Source organism: Myotis lucifugus, unplaced genomic scaffold (genome assembly GCF_000147115.1).
Source record: "Myotis lucifugus unplaced genomic scaffold, Myoluc2.0 scaffold_85, whole genome shotgun sequence".
Classification (NCBI taxonomy): domain Eukaryota; kingdom Metazoa; phylum Chordata; class Mammalia; order Chiroptera; family Vespertilionidae; genus Myotis; species Myotis lucifugus.
This window is the reverse complement of record NW_005871133.1, coordinates 2210556-2234443: the sequence shown is the minus strand read 5'-3', so window position 1 is coordinate 2234443 and position 23888 is coordinate 2210556. Positions and strand designations below refer to the sequence as shown.

Genomic DNA, 23888 nt, shown 5'->3' with positions numbered 1-23888 from the left:
GTCAGGATCCACAGGGTCTTTTGCTAGAGTTATGTTACAAGATTTAAGAACCTTGAGCACTAGACAGAATGATCCAGCTCTCTGGGCTTTCTGTTATAAGGTTTTGCAATCACCAGGTGTGAGGAGCACTGAAAGGTGGCAGTCCGAGTAGGCTGTGATGAGAGTCCATCCTTAGCCCAGGGAAAGGATGTCAAGTCCAGGAAACTGGAATCCGAGGAAAGGGACAGGAAGCCCTGCCCAGCAGACCTCCGGGAATGGTAGTGATGTGAGCCCTGTGCTGAGCAGGAGTGCAGGCCGTCCATACAGTCTCTGTGCTATGTCCCACGCAAGCAGGGTTCAAAAGGAACAAAAAGCAAACAGGAAACTTGAGAGCCTCCAGCATTCAGTGTAAAGGCCTTCCTCAAGTAGAAGACCTGAGCGACCCTGCTCCACATGTTAAGACCTAACATGTAATGAGCGCCTGCCAAGTTCCTGACACTGTCCTCAGCCCTTTCACTTGGGTTATTTCATTTTTATATTCACTTTACAGATGAGTAAATTGAGACAAAGAAAGGTTAACTAGTTTGCCCAAGATCATAGAGCAGCTAAATGATGGAGTTGAGGTTCAGAGTCTGGCTCCAGCCTTCTCTCGTAGTGTCTCTGTACCTCTCAATTCCCACTATCACAGTTCTGTTGGAAATAAATAGAACACCTTTAAGCAGCAACTATTCTTAGTAAGATTCTGTGGAGCCTCATTGCCTTGTCCTTTTCCTCCCCGTAGCTACATCAGCAAGGTAGACGTACTGAATATTTTAGTTGCTGCTGCCTATCGCCACGTGCCATCTCTGGATCAGATCTTGCAGCCGGCTGCAGTAACCAGGCTAAGGAACCAGCTTTTGGAAGCTGAGTACTACCAGCTAGGCGTTGAGGTGAGGCAAAGACAAAGCTTACTTCTACCCCACTGTAATGAATTGCCTTGCCTGGCCTTGCAAACAGGTATTGCATCTCAGTAGTTCTTGGCCATGAGCAAGTATCTAGGGCATGACCAGTTTGCCTAAGTGGTGGGGGGAGGGGGGCGGGGGGTGGGGGAGGTGATTGGCAACAAGGGGATAGAAGAGGCCTTTGGGACTCTCAGGCTTTGATGTAAGTACCTCTAACTACAGGAGCTATTTTTCCTCCAGGTCTCCACAAAGACTGGGCTGGATCCCACTGGGGCATGGCATGCTTGGGGAATGGCCTGCCTCAAAGCTGGGAACCTCACCGCCGCACGGGAGAAGTTCAGTCGTTGTCTGAAGCCTCCTTTTGACCTCAATCAGCTGAGTCATGGCTCAAGACTGGTACAGGATGTGGTTGAGTACTTGGAGTCCACAGTGAGGCCACTCCTATCCTTGGTAAGAGCACAGTGGACGGAGGGTCCGCTCAGGGAGGGAGGCCCAGGAGCAGTAATGAGCTGGGCACACGATCAAGTTCCACTCGGCTGACGATGGCAGGCTTGGGTTTTGTTCGTTCTATTATAGATTGATAAATAACTATATATGGTTAGATAAGTAATACAGAATCACATTTTTTTTTAAAGCAAACTGCAGAAAACTACTTTTAAATGATAAAAATCACATATAATCTCAACCCTAACTGGATTAGCTCAGTGGATAGAGCGTCAGCCTGCGGACTCAAGGTTCCCAGGTTCAATTCCGGTCAAGGGCATGTACCTTGGTTGTGGGCACATCCCCAGTAGGGGGTGTGCAGGAGGCAGCTGATTGATGTTTCTCTCTATCCCTCTCCCTTCCTCTCTGTAAAAAATCAATAAAATATATTAATAAAAATAAAAATCACATATAATCTCATACCCAGATTTAAATAGTATTTAGATTTTGGTGAACCTTCTATGTTGTGTTTTTGAATGAAATTGATGTTATGCAGTATTATAATTTATAGAATTTTGTATCCTGCCTATTTTTCTACCCTTAAAACTGTATCGTGAGCATTTTTCTACATTGTTAAATATTCTTTAATGATAACTTCAGGGACTGCAGAAAACATACTGAGTTCCATTTTCCTCACTCTCTCCTTCCCTGTCAGCAAGATGATGATTACTTGGCCACCTTGAAAGAACTGGAAGCTACCCTTCGGACCCAAAGCCTCTCTCTGGAGGTGATCCCTGAAGGGAAGATCATGAACAACACCTACTACCAAGAATGCCTCTTCTACCTGCATAACTATAGCACCAACCTGGCCATCGTCAGCTTCTACGTGAGGCACAGCTGTCTACGGGAAGCCCTGCTGCACCTGCTCAACAAGGTGAGACACAGATGCAGCTCTCAAGCGGCAGTGCCTGCTCTGCCCTCCTAGGTAGGCCACTCAGCTTTAAGGGGTGGGGGCGATAACCCCCTTAAGCTAAACCCAGTGGTGAGCTATGAGACCACCTCTGGCAGAGGGAGGCCCGGTGGAAAATTCTGTCTACACAGATAATGATTTGATGAGTGTGCAGCAAGTCTTAACCTGGATCCCAGATTGCCCTCCACTGGCAGTGACAAACTCCATCCCTTCTCCCAAAGCCCACAGCAGAATCAAATAGTGGTTGAGAGCATGCTCTGTGGAATAAGATGGTTGGTGTAAGTGGTGTGGCCTTGAGCAAACTTTTTAACCTCTGTTTCCACACACCTCCACCTGCCCTGGGGCTGTGTCCCGCTGCTGACCAGCTGCTCATCGCTCAGAGTTGTTGCCGCAGGGCCTGGAGTCACCCCTAGCACACATCTTCTGTTTGGGCTGCAGTATCTTGTGGAGGCAGAATATGCTGTTTTTCCCCCCTGGCATGCGCCACCCTCCTGCCACGGAGGCACAGGCACCACGAAGTGCATCATTTCTTTGGAGCCATGGTGAAGCCAAGTCAGGATTCGGTTTCACCACAAGCCTGTGGCAGTCCTTTTTTTATCTGAACGTTCCATGAAAACCTTATGGGGAATTGGCTGATTCATACTAAATCTTACCTAATAATAGACAAACATGTAAATTAACCGTCCTTCCGCTACGCTCACCAGCCAATCTGGAGAGTATGCAAATTAACCCAACAAAGATGGTGGTTAATTTGCATACGTAGGGGCAAAGCGGCGGAGCGAAGACTGAAGGCTCTGTCCAGAGCCGCGAAGACTGAAGGCTCCGGCTGGAGCGAAGGCCTGGGTCCTGGGTGCCGGAGGAAAACCGGTGCCGGCAGCCAGGGGAAGGGAAGGCCTATTGCACGCATCTCTTCGTGCAACGGGCCTCTAGTTTCATATAAAAGTAAAAAACCTCAAAGTATACTTTCACTTCCATTTGCCACTCTAATTCAGAATGGCAGCCGATGAAGGTTTGCAAATAGATCGTGTAGGGTTGCTCCAAGAGAAGTCAGCAGTTCAGAGTCTTCATAACCATGCCCCTACAGGACGGTGAAAGGGAAATGTTTTCACTGCTGCCTTAGCTACTAACCAGGTCTCGAGAATAATTGGAAAGTTATATCAGTTAGAGTTTAATTGCTAACGTTTTCCTCAGTTTCCAAATGAGTTTTGAGGTAAATCTGCTTTTCCCAAGCACAGGTAGACAGTGGAAATCACCCAGTTCCGTGTCTTCTAATTAACGGCGAGTCCAGAGAGCTAAGCTGCTTACTTACTTCGTCTTGGCAAAAGCTGACGAAAGCGTCGCCCCTGCTTTGCATTTGTGAGAGCTGCGTGGAAGCTTTCTTTTTATCTCCTGTGATCTCAAGTACCCTGGAACTGAAATATCTTACCTTCATCTCAAGCAGGTTGAGAACAACAGAAACACACACACACACACACACACACACACACACACACACACTCACACAACAACTGAATGCCTAGAGAGAGCATGGAAGACGCTATGTTTCTAACCTATTCCCTGTCCTTTTCGCCCCTTTACCTGCCACACCGCCCAGAGGGAGCTTTCTAAAACATGAATACCTGCTGTTTCTGTTATTCATGATTCTTGCTATTCCCTCTCTGAAAGGCCTTCAGTGGGACCCACAGCCACAGGATGGAGTCCAAATGCCTTAGCTGCAGGGCCCACCAGGATCAAGGCCCCTTATTTCTCCAGTTAATTTTCATACAAATGCTACCTAGAACCTACATTCCAGATTTACCCAATGACCTAAATTTTTCTGGCTGTTCCATGAACTTTCTTACCTCCACAAGTCTGTTCCCTCTGCCTAGAATGCCCTGCCCCTCCTTATGTTCTCTGAGAATGCTTATTTATCTTTGCAGACCCTCTCTGTGCATTCACAGAACATGCAGGCGATGTTAATAATCTCTTCCTTTTCACCGCCATGATACCTAGGCTATAGCTCTGTTATTGCATTTATCCCCCTGGGTTGCAACTGTTTGTTACAGTTGTATCTTCCCATCTGGACTGAGAAGGTCTGTATTTTACTAATCTGTGCCTTTGGCACCTGGCCTAGTTATGAATGAATGAATGGATAGATGAATGGATGAAATGGAGGTTCTTAAGATGTTGCTCTTCTGAGGAATTCCACCTTTCCTATGGAGCTGAGGCCTCTGCTCCTGAGAGTCTGTCCTACAACATTGAGGTTAGGCCTGGGTTTCTCAGGAACAGCCAGAGTCAGGAAAGGAGCCTCACCCACTGTGGACATTCTCAAAGCCCAGTCTTATCCACATGTAAACAGCTCGTGCCCAGCGCTACTGGGCCGGATGGTTATACTCCGTGAGTGGATAGCCATCCTTTACTCTCCATTAGTTACTCCTGATCTAAATGCCAAAGTGCTTTTCTTTCCTATGACTGTGGAATAGGGGTTTATGACTCAGGGTCTCTGAACCACAGATGAGTTTCAGAAGCAAGGGGATTAGTAAATGTGTCTACTTTCGTGAGGAGTCTCATACTGTTTATCATTTATTCATTCATCCAAGAAAGATGTATTAAATAGCCAACAACTCTTCTGGACACTAAAGATACAGCAGTGGGGGCGGGGGGACAGAAACAAATATCTGTCCTCATAAAACTTACATTTTAGTAGAAAGAGACAGTAAGCCAGGTAAATAAAATATATAGTGTAGGTAATGAGTAATAATAAGAAAAATAAAACAGGGGACGGGGTGCCATTTTAGCTAGGATGCCAAGGGAAGATGACATCTGAACAAAGGCCTCGGGGAGGTCGCAGTGAGCCGTGCAGGTTGTGGAGGGAGCCCAGTCCAGGGGAAGGAGCAACAAAGGTCAGTGTGGCTGGAGCAGTGAGCTGGGGACAGTAGGAGCTGAAAAGGTCAGAAAGGTTGCAGAGACCAGATCACATAGGGCCTGGTAGACATTGCAAGGACGTGGACTTTGCGCTGAGTGCCTGGGAAAACCATAGGAGGATTTTGAGCAGAGGAATAAGGTGATCTGACTTAGGTTTTACAGGTTGACTTTAGACAAAAGAGAGGCAGAAGTGCAAGATGGGAGACCAGGAAGGAAAGTATTGCAAAAATCCAGGCAAATGGAGATGATCACTTGGGCCAGGGGGTACAGTGGAGGTGGTGAGAAGTGGTCAGGTTCCTGCATATTCTGTATGTGGTTTTTGTTTTTGTTTTTTGGTTTTTTTGTTTGTTTGTTTACTCACGCTGCCTCTGTATGTGTTTTGATAGAATTTGCTAATTAATTTGATGTTGGGATATGGGGGAGAGATGACTATGGTGTTTGACCTGAACAACTAGAAGGAAATCACCTAAGAAAGAGAAAACTGCAAAAAGAGCAAATTTGGAAGAAACAATCACCAGCAGAGTTTTAGGTGTAGTAGGTTTGCTAGGCTCCTGAGAGGGCGTGTTGAATAGGCAATTGGGTATTAGTTGGTTATGCAGTGCTGGAGCTCAGAAGGAAGGAACAGGCTAGAAATAGGAATTTAGGCATAGTTATCAAATCAAGAGTAATTAAAACAGTGAGGCTTTAAGAAATCACCAACAGAACGACTATAGGTAGAAAAATGAACAGTCTTAAGCTCTGGGGAGAATGGGAGAATCAGCAAAAGAGATTGAAAAGAAGTAGCCAGAAAAGTAGAAAGAAAACCTGGAGAGGGTGGCTTCCTGGAAGCCAAAAAAAGAAAATTATTCAAGGAGAAAGAAGCCATCAGCTGTATCAAAAGCTGTTGATAGATCAAACAGAAAACAAGGTCCAAAAATTAACTTTTATATTTAATACTATAGGGGTCACTGGTGACCGAAGGGGCTGTGGGTACAAAGGTAGGTCGGAGTGGGCTGAAGAGAAAACCACAGGAGATAAATAGGAGGCGGTGAGCGTAGATAACTCTGTGGAGGATCTTTCAGCAAAGGGAAGGAGAGAGTAGGACAGTCACGAGAGTGGGATCCTCAAAGGTGTCTGTGACCCTCAGTCATTAAGAAGCACTGCCCTCGGAAGATGCTGAAGGAAATTCAGAACGGGTCCCAGGCAGTGCCAGACCCAGGCTCGAGACTTCTGACCTTCTGCTTCGCCCTGCTCCAGGAGAGTCCTCCAGAAGTCTTCATAGAAGGCATTTTCCAGCCAAGCTATAAAAGTGGAAAGCTACACGTTTTGGAAAACTTGCTAGAATCCATTGATCCAACCTTGGAGTGCTGGGGAGAGTACTTGCTCGCCGCCTGCCAGCATCTGCAGAAGAAGAACTACTACCACATTCTGTACGAGCTGCAGCAGTTTATGAAGGTAAGGGTGGCCCAGCCTGCCTGTTGTCTCTGTCGCTGAGGCCCTGCCATGCGCAAGGAGAGGGAACAAGACTGTCGTTCGGTCCCTGGCCTTGCTAATTGGCTCATGCTAGAGCGATCCATGTTGCCTGCCGTCTAGCATTGCTAAGTAAGAGGATTTCTCTCCCCGTTCTAAAGAGGGAAACCTGAATCTTGTCAGTAATGGCATTCTTCAGAAGTCAAGGGATGTAAGAGATAGTAGTTTCAAGATAAATATGCATGAATGAGAATTTATAAGGAATGATGGAGTGTTTTCAGAGAAGATGCATGAAGAGAGAGGAAACAAGTTTCTCCCAATCTGTCTGAGGTTTGCCAACTAAATCACACGAAATTGAGTTATTCAATGCCACAGTTAGAGCGAAGCCAAGTTGAATGGAAAATCAAAAGTATCCTTTTTAAGATCTCTTCTGTGGTAGAATAATATCCTACCCAAGATCTCAGCCAGTCACTTCACTGTGGGGTCTCTTGGGCCTAGGAGGGACTGATGCCAAAGAGCAGTGCAGCTGGCGATGGGAATGGGTGCTGGCACGCAAGCGTCATGGGTGGGAGTCAGATCAGAATTCCCCCACACCCTACCCTCCCAGATCCCTGACCTCCTCTGACCTAAACTTTTGTTTTTCTCTTCTAGGACCAAGTCCGGGCTGCTATGACCTGTATTCGGTTCTTCAGTCACAAAGCGAAGACATACACAGAACTGGGAGAGAAGCTCTCGTGGCTGCTTAAGGCCAAGGACCATCTGAAGATCTACCTCCAAGAAACCTCCCGCAGCTCCAAGAGGAAGAAAACCAACTTCTTCCGAAAGAAGATGACTGCAGCCGATGTGTCCAGGTAGCTCCGGGGTCTGGGGACAGTCGGGGCCAGAAAGGCTAGAGCTGAGTGTCTGTTGGGAATGAAGCTGCTCTTGCCCATCTCTAAGCCCGGGGCGGGGGCGGGGCGCGGGGGGAATACTCATCTAAAAGGAATTATTCCTACTGATCTTGCTGCTTCGAGCACAACACCCAAAATAAATGCTCCTTGCCTGGCTGGCATGGTTCAGTGGTTGAGTGTCAACCTATGAACCAGGAGATCACGGTTAGGGCACATGCCCGGGTTGCAGGCTCAGTCCCCAGGAGGAGGTGTTCGGGAGGCAGCCGATCAGTGATTCTCTCTCATCATTGATGTTTCTATCTCTCTCTCCCTCTCCCTTCTTCTCTTTCTAAAATCAATAAAAACTTTTTTTTTTAAAGTAAATGCTCCACCACTACCATTTACTGCCTCATAGACCCAGTTGCTAGTTGCTTTATGTGTTTTTTCATTATACATCTCTCCTCAGCTGATGGACTCTGGAGGGCAAGGCTCATGTCTCTCTTAACCTCTGTTGTTAGCAGCACATCGGTGCTCTGTAAATACTCACTGATTCAAGGACTGGACCTCACCCAGTTCCACAAAGCACCGTACCTATTGTGAGTCTGTACAGGGCACTAGACCATCGTTTCTGTGCTGTTGTAACTGCTCAGAGGGTGTTTTGATCTCTTCTCCTTCCCTATCATTTCTTTGGCCTTTTCCATTGCCATCTCATTATGATTTCTCAGTCACCCAGCCCTAGTCATGTGATTCCTGGAGCCCCTCAGGAGGCTAGCCTGTGCGTCTCCTGTCACCGTAGGCACATGAACACACTCCAGCTGCAGATGGAAGTGACCAGGTTTTTACACCGGTGTGAAAGTGCCGGGACCTCTCAGATCACCACCTTGCCTCTGCCAACGCTTTTTGGAAATAACCACATGAAAATGGATGTTGCCTGCAAGGTATGCACAGTGTTTCAGATCTGCAGAGTCTATTCTCCTTCAGAACATATATCACATTTATAATATTATTTCAGTTGTTTGTTTGATGGCCACCACCCACCAGAATGTGGGCCACAGGAGGTGGGAGAGCAAGTCCATTCAGATTGCTCTTGTATCCCTAGTGCCTGGCTCCTAGTAGATCTCAACAAATATTTGTTGAATAAATGAATAAATGGGGGCCCTCCCTCTTGATTGAGGGGCTACTCTGTGATTATTGCTTCTGTTGTTTCCCTCTCCTTTTCAGGTCATGCTAGGAGGGAAAAATGTCGAAGATGGTTTTGGAATGGCATTCCGTGTTCTGCAGGTATGACCTGGATTACTCGAGATTATGCTGAGGGCGACCAGCTCTGTGAGACATTATTCTTCAGAAAATTGTATCCCCAGAATAGTAGATTCACATGTATATCAGGATGAAATCAAGGAGGTGGTTGTTACAGAACTGGGTTAAATTCAAGACTCTAGGCCACTTTGTCAAAAGCCAAGTAACCAATGACAAATTCATCAAAAGCTATCAAATAAATTCCTGAAACAAGTCTAGGACACTTGCCCACACTGGTTCCCTGCAGAGCCTCGCTCACCCTCGCAGGGGAGCATAGCCAGAGGAGGTGGCTGGGGGGTTTCCTCTTCAGCAGGAGAATCCCCCACCCCCATCCTGGCAACAAGGGCTGGCCCTCCATCTTCCATCTGCCCAGGAGCTGGCTTGATGAGCACATTTTCTGTTGCCTGTGAGTAAAGGACGCAGGCACCGCTGTGTCACTGGAGCCACGCTAGAGCAGGGCACCGACAACACAGGGAGCTGAGCGGTTTCTCCAGACCACCCCCCACCGCACAGCTACACGCAGACACCCTGAGGACCATCATCCTGGGCAGGCAGGGTCTTAAACGTAAGCTTTAGGCGTGTCTCAAGGATCAACGACTTCATGAACAACCGGCAGATTTATTTCTTCCCACCATTTTCAGTGTTGGACAAAGCTCTCCACACACAGACACCCCTGGTGGCAGGCAGAGTGACAGCTGCTCCCAGACCCCAGGGAGGATTGTCCTAGACCAGGCTTGAAGTTCAGGGTTATCTGATGTTTCCAGCAAATCAGTCTTTTGATGAATTGGTCTGTTTCCGTACACAAAGGCACCTCTTAACAGCACCAAGTGTCCCGGACAGCAAATACCATCCCCAACATCTGTCTTCCCAAGAAAAGGTGACTCATTAGAGCGAGAATGAACGCTGTTGTGACTCTGATTTCAGATACAACAGCAAGTAAGATGTACCAATTTAAATGTTGAGGTTATGATTTTTATGGTTGCTTCCTAAATGTTTGCTTGACTCCAAAAGAGGAACTTTTGGCTGGTTTTGTTTATGTGTGTTTTCTATTGTGACTACAATCAATATGGCTTACTTACACCAAGCATAGCAGGAGCTTTTTAAAGGTTGCCTTCTTTCCTCTGGTAATGCCCATGCCACCCTCAGCCCATCATCCACCTTCTATTCTAGGACTTCCAGCTGGATGCTGCCGCGACCTACTGCAGAGCTGCCCGGCAGCTGGTGGAGAGGGAGAAATACAGTGAGATCCGACAGCTGCTCAAATGTGTCAGTGAGTCAGGCATGGCAGCCAAGAGTGACGGGGACACCATCCTCCTCAATTGCTTGGAAGCCTTCAAGAGAATTCCACCCCAGGTGCGCTCACTCCCAGCCTCTGGCTCCTCCCTCCATTTCAGCATCTTCATGTCCCCTCTTTAGATTTCTGTTCCCCACAATGCACCTGAAACTCTACAGGATTCCTTTATCTTTCTAACCCGCTGTAATAATGGCCTCGCTCTAACCAACCCTTCTCTGGGAAGAAGAGTCATGGTGATAAGTGGCCCTCAACTCCATTTCTAATGTTGTTTGCACTTAGAAGTGATTCTATGGATTGTTGGAGTTGAGTGTCTGTGATTGTGCAGATGGTCCACAATTTCATAAAGTGATATAACACTTTATGCCTCAAAGCTAGGTCTGCAGATGGCCTTTGAGGCATGTTGCCTGTGAGAGTGTTGCCCTGTGGCAGAGCCACCTCGTTTGTGAAGGCCAAGAACATGCCTCTTGAGAGCCGATCCTTCTCAAATTCCTAAGCTTAGTGTTATCATTAGATTCCCTTTGTTGCTCTTATGGCAGGAGCTGAGTTTATAAAAAAGTTGGGCAGGTGTCACCATCCTGGAGTCAGACCAGCTGGGCTAAAACTGGATTGGGCCCCAGCTTTCCCGGGGATGCTCCTTGCTCTCACATCGGCTGTGTTTCTGTCCTCACAGGAGCTGGAGGGCCTGATCCAGGCAATACACAACGATGACAACAAGGTGAGCAGCACTGCCTCCTACCCTGTGATGCTCATGCACATCACCAGGCTTGCCCTGTCCCCTTTATTCCTTGCTCTCCTTGGCAGTTCTGTTCAACCTGCATCTCGGCTTCCTTGTTATCCAGAGGGGAAGCCGGGACCCAGATAGGGGTGTGATGGGAGGGAATAGATGGGGAATGCGTGACCATTGACCACATGAGCCTTTGCCTTTCCATTTCTTTATCCCTGAGACAAACATGCCCTAGGCTGCTCTTGAATCTTCATTTTCTGTGGCGGTCTTCTCTCAGACAGCCCTCTGAAGTCCCCCACTCCCACCATCAGGTGATCCATTGGATGAGGTTCCCAGAGTGGGCAGGCATTTCTTTATTCTGGAAGGAAAACGGAACCCTCTACAGCAGGAAAAAAAACACACCCAACCCTTGACCAACAAGTACCCACTGGTGTCACATTCTCTGGAAGAGGCCTTTCCCCTGCAGCCTCTGAGCTCTTCCCTGTTCAGTAAGAAATCATGGAACCTTCGCTTCGCCTTGCCTTTGCACGGAGGGCCAGCCAGAGTCAAAGTATCCCCAGCCGCTCGTTTGTGGCTCACGGCAGGCCCGATCCACCTGCCATCCAGAGGACCGGACAGGCCTGGGAAAGCCCAGCCCTCCGCAGCCACTAGCAGGGGAATGAACCAGCAGCTGAGTGTGAAGAAAACTGGTGTCAGGCAAACAAATTCTTACGCAACCACGGAGCCAGTCCGGTGGCAGCAGTGCTAATCCCTGGAGTGTGTTTTTAGGGCATTTTTCATGTGAGGGCTTAAGGCAAATATATTCTTAACATTTCTTTATTTCTGCAACACCCTGATGAGATCCTATGGAAAGGATGGAATTGACATTCTGAAATGTGGAAGATTACTTTTCTAGAATCAAAATGAGAAGCCGACAGCCAGGCCAGACACCCAGGTTCCCTGACTCCCAGACTGCGGTCCTTTTCCAAGCCTTCAGTCAGCCTCCCACTCAACAGGACAGGGGCTCTGACCCCGGGACAGACGTGCACTAGCATCCAGAGAGTCATTGCTTTTCAGAGTGTTGTTTTTCAGCAGTTGTTTTTTGTTTATTTGTTTTGTTTTGTTTTGTTTTTGTTAATCCTCACCTGAGGTTTTTTTTTCCCATTGATTTTTTTAGAGAGAGTGGAAGGGAGGGTGGAGCTGGGGAGAAAGAGAGAGAAAAGGACGAAGGGGAGAGGAAAGAGAGAGAGGGGAACATCAATGTGAGAGAGACACATCTACTGATTGCCTTCCGCATGTGCCCCAACTGGGGCTGGGGGTCGAACCTGCATCCTGCCCTTGACTGGAATCAAACCACGACCCTTCAGTGCACGGGCTGATGCTCTAACCACTGAGCACCCGGCCAGGGCTCAGCAGCTGTTTTAATGCACTTTAGTAGTCTCAGGCTACAAAATCTTGCCCCAAAATAGGTTCATTTCGCTCCTATTCCAGCCTTTCTGGCACAATGCCCTCCTTCTCTTGGTAGGAATTTTGCCTGCCAACTTGTGTAACATATTTAACACACATAAGTGCCTGCGTGAGGACAGTATCATGGGGCAACAGCTGGATATCCAAACAGCAAGACCTGATCACTTTAGTGAGCTCAGAACATGCCAGGCATCAGGCTGTAGGAGATGAACTGTAATTGAGCTTAGGAAAGAAAGACTTTAGTGACCAAGGCAAAAAAGAATCTGGAGCATTGAAACACGAAGAGAGCAGGGTCCCCTCCAACCGTCAGGAGGGACTGTCACAGCAGAAAGGCAGCTTCTAATGAGAGCTTGGGGCGCTTGTGAGGGCCTCGCTGTTGGCTGGCCTGGCACGCTGACCAATCAGGGAGGTGCTGGTGAGATCGGGGCCAGGGGAGAAGGGGTTTTCGTCTTCACCAAGCTGGGGATTCGTGAGATTGAGGGTGTCCAGAGAATAGGAGAAACACCACCTGTACCCAAAACGGAGCTTGCTCTGATCCAAACAACAAAAGTTAGACCTTTTCTAATTATGCTTATAAGTTTTATTCCCCAAATTTCCTGCTAAAAGAGTTTAAATCCAGCAGGTTAAAAACAAAAAGCAAGGAGTGGGATCTATGTGCCCATTGTAGGGGACAGGGATAATTGTTCATTCATTCACTTGATGCATACTTATTAAACACCCACTACATGCCAGGCCCTGGGCTAGGCACCAGGAACTCACAGTAGAAAAAGCAGACACTATTCCTGCGCTCAGGGATCTGAAACTCTAGTCAAGGAGACAGACATCAATCCAATAATCATCCAAGTAACTAAAGTCACAGCTTGTGGAGGGTAAAGTCAGGAGGAAGCTGGAGAGCCCAAGATAGTGAGGAGGGAAAGGCAGAGGCCAGACTCTGCCTTCCTGCTTGCCTCCTTCTCTTTGAAATTCATATCTTGTTTGTAATAGCCTAGCGTCCAGGATGTTTAAGGAGTTGCTATAATATAGGAACCCAGTGATCGATCCGGTGGGCGAGAAGGGGCAGCTTGTGTGCCTGAGCTCTGGTGCAGTGCTGTGTGTTTCTCATTGATCTGTCAGTGACGTTTCCTTTCCACTTCTCATGCCCATTGCCAGGTTCAGGCCTACCTGACATGTTGCAAGTTGCGCTCTGCCTATCTGATTGCCGTGAAGCAGGAACACTCACGGGCCACAGCCCTCGTCCAGCAGGTGCAGCAGGCCGCCAAGAGCAGCGGGGACGCTGTAGTGCAAGACATCTGCACCCAGTGGCTACTGACAAGCCAGGCCCGGGGTGCTCTTGGCTCCGGCTCCCGGAAGTGACCACGGGCAGTGGGCCCTGGGAACTGGGACAGGAGTGATGGGGATGCTCTCCGCCTCTTTCCTCCTGTGCAGAGAGACTTCTCTGGCTCTGCCCAGGTCGGAAGGAGCTGGATTGGACCCTCCTTGCCATCTTGGGCAAAGACCGGGCCTTTCACACAAGTGCCAGGCTTCTCTAGGATTGTGGACTCTGCTTGTCTGGAGATGGCCAGCCTTCCTACCTCAGAGTGCATGCATGGCGTGCACGTTCCTGCACACTCATGTTTACGCGCAAGCATTCCTGAACAAATGAAACTCTTCCCCACTGAAAAGAGGCACTTTATTTAGACTTCTGCCTGTCTGGAAACTTCCCTGCGTTTTGGTTCTTAACCCGGGTCATCCTGTTTGTGTACACAGTCCCCTCTGTAGAGACATTCCAGTAGCTCCTCGTGACTAAAAGGGTTTTATCATGAATTACAGAGCAGCACCGAACGGATTGCCTCTTTCCCCTCCCTTGCCTTCCCAGCACTCAGAGATGGTTTTGGAGCAAAGGCTACCTGTGGAATAACACTGCTCCAAGTGTCTCTTCTCAAAGCACAAGGAGTTACCCTGAGTCTTTGGATGGTAGTCTGAACAGAAGGGTCCTCCCTCAGGTGCTGGCATCTGAAAGCTGTGGGTGCACATACAAGTGATCGGGTCTGGAACCTCAGACACGACAGGAGGAGCACCACTGACTTCATCCAACAGGGAGAGAAAGGCCAGCCTCTCCAAACGGGAATGCAGGGGTTGCTTACAAGCACAGAGCCAGCTTCTGTGACTATCCCTGCTGTAAAGTGAGAGGATGTGGCTCCCTCTTTGAGAGTCTGGGGCGAGAAATGGTAGCCAGAATCTTAGAATGAATGGCTAGACTTTGCCTATTTGAGTGACAGTCCTATTCGTGCCCCTTCAACTGGTTAGGAAACCACTTCCTCTCCTCTCCTTCTTCTCTCCAAACTCTTCAGGGCCTCAGGGCGATATGCAGAGACCCAGGGTCAGGACAGGGCAGTGCCTTCTCTGTCTCAACAGAGAAGGGGGTCAAGGGTTTGCTTTGAAGGTGGCCTGCAGACAAGAATCAGACCAGGGGACAATGAATAGGTCCCATCCGGCTGGTGAAACGAGGTGATGTGCTCCTTTCATGTGGGCTTGTATTCCCACCTGAGATGTGACAGTGTTTTAGAAAGGGTCTGTCGTGCTCAGTGACGTGGATTTGCAAAGGAGAGGCCCAAGAGCAGCTCACAGCTCTGAGCTTCCCACCGGCCAGAGCTCAGCCTGTTGAGCTCACATTTGCTGCTGAGACAAACAGGAACCAGAAGCGAAGTCAGCATCTCTGGTGCTTAGAACCCTGTGCATTTCCCTCGGAGCCAGGTGTTTTGATAGTAAAATAAACAAGTATTAGGCATCTACCAGGTTCAGAGTTTTCATCCTGATGGCAGGAAGTCTGCAAACAAAATAATTGATCCCTTTTGGGGAAAGTTGGACAAGTGGCTTTTCCTTTGAGTCAGAATGCACCTGTCTCCCGGGAAACGTCATTCCCTGGTATCTGCTTGCCCCTCTGAGCCTGCCCTTTTTGCACTGAACATAAGCACTTTATATGAATGGTCTGCAGATTTCGCAGCCCTTAACTTGGGATGTTAAACCAGATTTTCCTGACTTTTTTCCTCCAACTAGTTGAGCTATAACATAGGCAACCATTGGCTAGACTGGCATAAGATGAGGTTAAAGGCCTTTGAGCGTCACACTGTGGTCTCCAGCAAAACAAACAACATGTGGAAGGGTTGAATGTTTTACTACAAGCAGCCACAATAAAGTCTCTGTCCTACCAGCTTGGCTCCATGACTTCTTTGTGCTGTCTTGCTCTTACCCTTCCCTTCCTTCCTGCCTCATGGTCTGTGTGGAGAAAGTAGGTGGGAAAGATCAGATGGCCTTCATCTCTTAAGCTTCTCTAAAGGAGTCCCATTATAACTAATGACTTTATCTCAAGTTTCCTATGTGTTAAAGACTGTTAGTGTATGCTCTACTACGAGACTTTTTTTTTTTTTTGCTTTAATTGGGTAGTAGGTGGAGATCACACATTCATCAGGTATAGAAGGTAAGTGAAAAGTCCCTCCCATCCTTGTCCCCTCAGCCCAGCCCCCTCTCAGACACTACCAGTGTCAACAGTTTCTTGTCTCTAGTTCCAGAGCTATTTCATATATAAACAGCAGTAACAACTAAAGTATCCCATGGACTGCAACCAAAAGATATGCCCTAATTATTTTTTTTAAATATATTTTATTGATTTTTTACAGAGAGGAAGGGAGAGAGATAGAGAGTTAGAAACATCGATGAGAGAGAAACATCGATCAGCTGCCTCCTGCACACCCCCTACTGGGGATGTGCCCGCAACCAAGGTACATGCCCTTGACCGGAATCAAACCTGGGACCCTTCAGTCCCCAGGCCGATGCTCTATCCAGTGAGCCACACTGGCTAGGGCATGCCCTAATTATTTAACCAGCCTCTATTCATGGACCTTTTATATTTTTTAAATATATTTTATTGATTTTTTACAGAGAGGAAGGGAGAGGGATAGAGAGTTAGAAACATCGATGAGAGAGAAACATCAAACAGCTGCCTCCTGCACACCCCCTACTGGGGATGTGCCCGCAACCAAGGTACATGCCCTTGACCGGAATCGAACCTGGGACCCTTCTGTCCCCAGGCCGATGCTCTATCCAGTGAGCCACACCGGCTAGGGCATGCCCTAATTATTTAACCAGCCTCTATTCATGGACCTTTTAGGTCATTTCCATTGTTTGCCACAGCAAATTATACTGCAATTAATTATCTTGCCCAGAATACCCTGGGTCAGAGGGGATGTGCCCTTAGTAAGTCTTGCCAGTTGCCTTTCAAAGAGGTCAAGCAAATAAATGTCCCACCAGCTGTGTGGGACAGTGCCTGCGTGCCCACACCCTTGCCTCAACAGTTACCAGACTTTACAGGTCTTTGCCTGTGTGATGAATGAAAAATGGCACTCTGAAATATTTTGTAATGCTGTTTGATGTCTTAAATATCAACCCAATTGTGACTCTTTGAAACCAAGTATAAGGTCTTTGGGGAAAACAGAACTTGGCTTAATTTGTTTTCTTGCCACCTTCTCGGAGCACGTGTTTGCAGTATAATATCTGAGCCGTGGACATTGCTACCATTATCTCCCTTCCCCAGAAACATGATCTCTTCCAATTCCTCATTTAAAAAAACACACAAACAAAAGTAATGATAAAAGTACACCTGAAACCCACCTGATGTGTCACAACAGTGTGGAATCTCGGAGGGAAAGCAGGGGAAGGTGGGTGGGCAGGAGGTAATCAACCAGGGACACAGATAATAAGGAGGTGAAGGCCTGGGGTGGGGGCTGGAGGGTGTCAATGGGAGATATAGAGGGGCATATGTAATACTTTCAACAATAAAGATTTTTTAAAAAACAAAAGGAGATGTGTCATAACAAAGCAAATTGGAACCCCCAATCTAAATCTAGGATACAGGACCACTGACTATGTTTAGAAACCTGAGATACTCCAAAGTTACCAGATACCTCTGGCTTGAGCTTAACAAAGTAGATCAAATGCTAGTAGACTCTCTTCATATCCAAGCAACCAAATAGCAATAGTCACAGTGTCCCTGAGGAAAATGGCCTTATCTTGGTCATCATCCTTTCATTCACAGTAATAATGTTTGGCTAATCCATCCTTGAAACTTTCAATTCTTCTACACATCATTCAACTGGTTACTGAATGGCCTCTGGTTTCTGAATGGCATCTCTGGTGGAGTCTTTCCCTTCTTTCTGTTCTTCATGTTATTTCTGCTTGGAACCCTTCCTTCACCACCTCCACTACCTCACCCTCCAGTCTTCTGTTGTCAAAACCCTTTCTTCAAGCCCATTTCAAGTGCCATCTCTATAAATTATTTACTTCTCTGCTATACTTTCTCTTCATTCCACTTAAAGGCTGAAATTCTTTGAGGCTCTATTCTCCCTTGACACTCTTATCCTCTCCCATACAGCCTCATAGTTTCAGCAATCATCATGTGTTCTAAACCAAATTTGTCTGCCTAAATTCTTCTCCACATAAGACCTGCCTCTTGACTGCTTTGTGGAACTCACCCACATGGCTGACTTGCACCTAAACAACATTAGCACATCCAAAATGTAACACATCCTAATCCACCCATAAACTTTATCTCCCTCCTTCAGTGGCTATTAGTATTAATGTTATTATTACTATTATGCATGCTGTTTGGGTTAGAAACTTCAGGAGTTCTCTGTATTGACTAACTCTTCCCCCTCCTCATTCAACAAACATTCAAATACCTACCATGCATTAAGCACATATCTAGTTGAAAGCCAATTCTTATCCTACCTTCCCAGTCGGAAGAACCTGGTCCTTCTGCTTCATCACCTCACTTCAGGTCCTTGTCACTTCCTCCCCTGACGGTCACAGACGCCTCTTCACCTCAAACACCCATCCAAAAGGTGCACCTCCAATCAACTCCAGATTAAATAATACTTCTAGAAGAATAAACAGACTTCTCTATAATCTTGAGGTATGAAACGTCTTCTTAAGTAGATACAAACCCCAGAATCCATGGAACATTTAATTGTTTTTATTATGGTTAAAATATAAATGACATAAAATATACTCCTTTAACCCTTCTGTGTCACTTAAAGCTCTCCTATTCTGCCCACTTGATAGTCAATTGTATTTGTTATTTGATTACCTGATAGACCATAATCTCCTGAGGGCAAGGACCACCTCTTGCTCACCTTGAGTTACCTACAAATTATTTATGCATTATTTACCAGTAAATAAAGGTTTGTTGAATTAAGTTGTATAGACTGTAGCATATACTGAATCAGAAATCATTGATTAAAGTGAACATTTTGAAGTATCTGTTTAAGAGCCTTTTTCCAAACTAAGCTTCTCAAGGTCAAATGGCTCATTTTTCACCTTCCACCCCACACCCTTCTTTCAGGTTCTCAGAGGAGACATACTCTTTGCCCTTCTGAGCCAGCGGCCTAGACCACTTTTTCCCTCCTCTTCACCTGGTGACTCATTGTTGGGGCCTTGCTTAAACACAGGCCACTTGGTTCAGGAAGTCTTCTGTGATCTCTCCCCCCTATTCCAGACTAAGGTGGGCACCTCTTAGATGGGCAGGAAAGAGCCAAGGAGGGCAACAAACAGAAGCAAACTCTATCTTTGATGAAACTAAAAGACCACTGTAAGAGAAATTCACAAGATGAAGATTAAAAATGGATGGAGTAACACCTAATGTAGAAAGTGGAAAGGAAGAAAATATGAGTGGGATACAGGTAAGTTTGCTGGTTTGGGAGCAGAAAGTTGAGGGAGTTGATGGCTGATGGCTTCGATATCATCTATGAAGTCAGAGGGAAAAATCACCTGTTAATGGTTCAAGGGAGCTGGTGGGTTGAATGGCTTGAGAATAGGAGAGGACATGAATTAGGTGTTGTAAACTCAGGGGCAGGTTCACTGTGAAGCTTTTGAAATTTACCTGGCCCCTGTGAGTTGCTGGGAATTGTATTCTAGTAGGGGAGGGGAAACCAAGTTGCTATCAGAAAGCATTTTCATGCAAGCGTTGCTGGTAAAATCCTAAAGAGATCTCAGAAAACCTCAAATCCCCAGCTCCCCCATTATGCATGGTTGATGATTTTTTTCTCATTTTACCAGTAGATCAACATCCACTTTTGTACCTAATTTTGTGTCTGTTCATTTTGTATTCTCTTCTTAAAGATGGCCCCACAAATTGTATAAGCTTCCCTGCATCCATCCTAGCTATGGGAGAACAGATGATCAGGCAGTGCTGAAAGCCCAGTTGACATCGATGACCAGTGATTGGTGATTGATAGTGGCCCCAGTCTGCCGGGTGGAGTGATTTTCTCCAGCAGCACTCTTGGCGTGTAGAAATCAGAGAGTTGGATCCTTCCATGCTTGGCCATTGCTAGACATGGGTAATAGTGTGGCCGGAGAACTGGCAAAGGAAAAAGCTGGAGGAGTAGGAGGTTTGGTTGGAGTAGGATGTTGGAAGTTAAGATATCTGAAGAGCAGCAAGCTCGTGTGATAAGAAGGTGTCTAGGTGTAGTCCTTGTCGTGGGAATGGGAGACTGAAAGGAGTGAATAAGTTCAGTGCTGAGGAAATCAGGAAGTCAAATCTGAGTGGGCATGTGGCACGCTTTCAAATACTAGTGCTTTGGGCAACCCATACACACCCACAGTTACCACACCATTCACTTCATCTCCCTACAGTACCATGTTGTTATCTGAGTTATTTACTACTGCCTCATACACTCTCAGATGCTGTATGAGGCAAAATGATCATATGTTCAGTAAACACTTTCTTACATCCCGGGTTGACGGTAAACCTCTATGGTAGACATGGGTCCAGGCACATGAAAAGGGCCTTTTCTGGGAATTCCCGGGGCTGGACTCCCAGTGCCCATTCCAGGACTATGTAAACAGTAATGCCCTTACACCCAGGCAAGAAGGGCTCCTTCCCTTGGTCATGCACCTTTGAAAGCCCTACATTTCACCAAAAATACATAAGAATATAATAAATTTATTTAAGGTTACACAAGAATATAGTAAATGTATTTTTTGATAGTATTACAGATACTCCCCATTTCCCTCCCCTCCTCCCAGTCTCTACCCGTCCCCCCCCCCCCCCGCCCCGCCAGGTCTTCACTACCCTATTGCCCATGTCCATGGGCTATGCATATAAATACACACATTTTTGGTTTATCTCTTCTCATCCCCCCAACCCCACATCGGGTATGTCAGTCTGTAAATGTATTTAAGTGGACATCTCTGTTACTGAGGCTCTGGTGCTAAGTTCTGACATATCACAATCAAATAGCCTGAACATCTGCTCTCACGACTAACAGTAAACTCCAGGTAAACACATCTCAACTGTTTCCAAATGCTTTGAAGCTGTGTAGATCATGCTGCTACTTCTGAGTGCAGGAAGGATTTGAACAGAGGGAGCAATTGGGGAGGAGAAAAGACAAATTAATGAACTTGTCAAATTCTTTCTCAGTGTGAGTTTAGTAGATGCTTGTATTGAAACAGGTTTGTTTTCAGTAGTGCTACGTCTATTTTCTTGTCTCTTCATATACTAATGTGTGTTTGCAACACTTTTTAAAAAATATATTTTTTTATTGATTTCAGAGAGGAAGGGAGAGGGAGAGAGAAATAGAAACATCAATGAGGAGAGAGAATCATTGATCGGCTGCCTCCTGCATGCCCCCAACTGGGGAGCAAGCCGGGCATATGCCCTTGACCAGAATCAAACCTGGTACCCTTCAATCCGCAGGTCGATGCTCTATCCACTGAGTCAAACTGGCTAGAGCTGCAACACTTTTAATGGAGGTTAAATAATAAACAATTCATATTGCTTTAAAATTGATAGACATGCCATGTAGGTGTAGAGGAAACATGCATGAGGCATGATATCCACGTTTACATTGGCAACTAAATGGACATTGAGCATTAGGATCATGAATAGTTCTATTTTTATAAAAGTTCACAGAATTAATTAAATTTAGAAAATTAAAAAATTCAGCTTTATTGAAATAGCTTTGATTTAAAATGTTGATATTCATAGCAATAGTGTATTTTGCCTTTTAATTTTTGATAGATAATTTAAATATTTTAGAAAAAAAATAACCTAAGACATTTAAAAATAATTTTTATTTTTGCCTTTCGTTAATTTACTTTTTTGTTGTTGTTAATCCTCACCTGAGGATATTTTTTCCATTGCTTTTTTCAGAGAGAGTAGAAGGGAAGAAGGGAGGAAGTGGAGAGGGAGAGAGAGAAACATCGATGTGAGAGAGACACATTGATTGCTTGCCTCCCGCACTCATCCCAACCAGGGCAGGGAGCAAACCTGCAACTGAGGTATGTGCCCTTGACCAGGAATCAAACCTGAGACCCTTAGGTGTGTAGGCCCACACCACCCACTGACCTACACCAGCCAGGGACAATTTACATTTTTATGAAACTATGTTTAAATTGCATATACTTTGAATATAATTACATTTTGTATTTTTTAATCCTTTAATTAACTAACTGGTACCATTAGCACACAAAATATTGGATGATGATAGCAACATTAATAATTTTATTGAGTTGAAAGCTATGTGGAGCAGAGCTCCCACCCACTCCCATTCCTGTATTAGACTGTGGTATGAACAAGAAATCAATTTTTATTGTATTAAGCCACTAAAATTTAGCATTGTTTGTTTAGCAGTTAATCTACTCCTATAGAACAAATTGTACCTCATGTTCTATGATCTTCTTAGCTGATTGTTTTGGTTAAGAGATAGCATAATCTACCTGTAGAAAAAAAAGATTGTACACATAGATTAAAATTTGTATGAACACCTATGAAAGTATGCCAAAGCTATTTAAGACTCTGTATTGAGATGTTAGTTCAGTTATGCCTGTGAATGCTGAAATTAACAGAAGATGACAAATCTTTGCAGTGGGGAAAAATATAATAAACAGGTGTCAAAATTTTACTTTACAGGTGAGGATATTGAAGGTGATGAAAGTAGGTCAGAAAGACATCTGCCTTGGATCAGCAGTACTGGTGGGGCAAAGTAGGTTTTAAAATGGTAGAATAGATGAAATACTGCCATTTGTAACAACACGGATGGATCTTGAGAATATCATGCTAAGTGAAATAAGTCAGACGGAAAAAGTCAAGAACCATATGATTTCACTCTTATATGGGATATGAAACTGAAAGCAGCAAATAAACCCAGAGCAAACAAACAAAAGCTGATGGACACAGATAACAGTATGATGGTTACCAGAGGGAAAGGGGGGAGGGGGAGGGGAGTTAGTAAGGGGTCAAGGAGATCAAATATTTGGTGACAGAAGATTTGACTTTGGATGGTAAACACACAATGCAATAATATACAGATGATGTATCATAGAATTGTACACTTAAAACCTATATAATTTTATTAACCAATGTCACCCCAATAAATTTAATAAAAAATTTTTAAAGGAAAACACACAAAAATGATAGAATACCAGTAATTCTATATGGCTCAACATAATACTATTGCATCAGGACGTCGACTTCAACAATTTATTGTGTCATGTAACAAGGGAGGGCAGCTCCAGTCTTGGTTAATTCAGTGACTCATTGCTTTATCATCAGCAACCCAGGTTCCTTTCATCTTTCCCTCTACCGTCCTCAGCGTGTGAGCTTGGCCTCTGGGCCAGCTCAGCTCCCAAGAATAGAACAATGAAATATGATTCTCTGAGGTAAGACCTACGCATTGGCACTTTATATGTTTTAAAACACAGCTAGGATTGAGAGCACCACAATAGTTTAATCAGTCATAGACAGTGACAGTGGCAGCCGACAATGTCTGTTAAAATTAACTTCTTATTTCCAAGTTAAAAGTGAAAATATTCTGCTTTTTTAAAAATTGAAGTATTATCTCCCATCAATCCTTTCCAGAGGCAACCTCTACAATTTTTTGTTTTTTTGAATCCATCTAGTACTTTTTTTTATGAATAGTGCAAGATGGGGAATCTAACCTATGTTTTCATTTGGATAGCTATTTGCCCCGCACCATTTATTGAATAGTTTATATTATTCTCACTGATTTGAAATGCCACTCCTCCAGCTGTCACATTCTTACATGGCTCTCCCTCCCGTACTATAGCTGAGTGCTTCACAGCGAGCATCTGACCCAAGCCAAACCTGAGGTTCTTTAAATACTACAAATAAAAAACACCTGCACTGTCTGTTCAATAGTAGAAACCACACACACACACACACACACACACACACACACAAGTAGTAGAAACCAAAAGGTGCGGAGCTTGAGTTTTCAACAGCCAAGTTTCTTGCCACTTACTCTGAAGTGAAGTCTACAATCAGAGAAAAGATAGGGAAGGGAGCATGGTGGTGTTTGATGCTTGAATTCCAGTTATTTTTGAGCGACATAGACTCCTTTTTTTCTTTTCTTTTTTTACAGATCCTGCCTCAGGTTTATTTGTACAAATAGCGACAGCAGCCCAGGGGATCACACTAGTCCTTCTTGCCCACACACCAGCAGACAGAGGCCTCTACTGTAGAGCCTTCATGGGAGCCTGGGAACCTTTGGGAACCTAAGCTGGAGCTGGAGCTGGAGCTGGAGCCTAAGCTGGAGCTGGA

The 23888-nt window shown here is 45.6% G+C and overlaps 1 protein-coding gene across 1 annotated transcript in view; it reads left to right on the top strand.

The window, feature by feature from the left end:
• The window catches only part of ZFYVE26 (zinc finger FYVE-type containing 26), a 66628-nt gene extending 51143 nt beyond the window's left edge, over window positions 1-15485 (top strand). Inside the window, exons 32-41 of the mRNA XM_023755856.1 lie at window positions 761-908; window positions 1161-1370; window positions 2059-2277; window positions 6454-6651; window positions 7318-7517; window positions 8332-8473; window positions 8757-8816; window positions 10002-10184; window positions 10796-10840; window positions 13445-15485. Of these exons, the coding sequence (XP_023611624.1) occupies window positions 761-908; window positions 1161-1370; window positions 2059-2277; window positions 6454-6651; window positions 7318-7517; window positions 8332-8473; window positions 8757-8816; window positions 10002-10184; window positions 10796-10840; window positions 13445-13648 (1609 nt within the window). The 3' untranslated portion in view covers window positions 13649-15485. The remainder of the gene's footprint in view (window positions 1-760; window positions 909-1160; window positions 1371-2058; window positions 2278-6453; window positions 6652-7317; window positions 7518-8331; window positions 8474-8756; window positions 8817-10001; window positions 10185-10795; window positions 10841-13444) is intronic.
• The last annotated feature ends 8403 nt before the right edge of the window (window positions 15486-23888 follow it).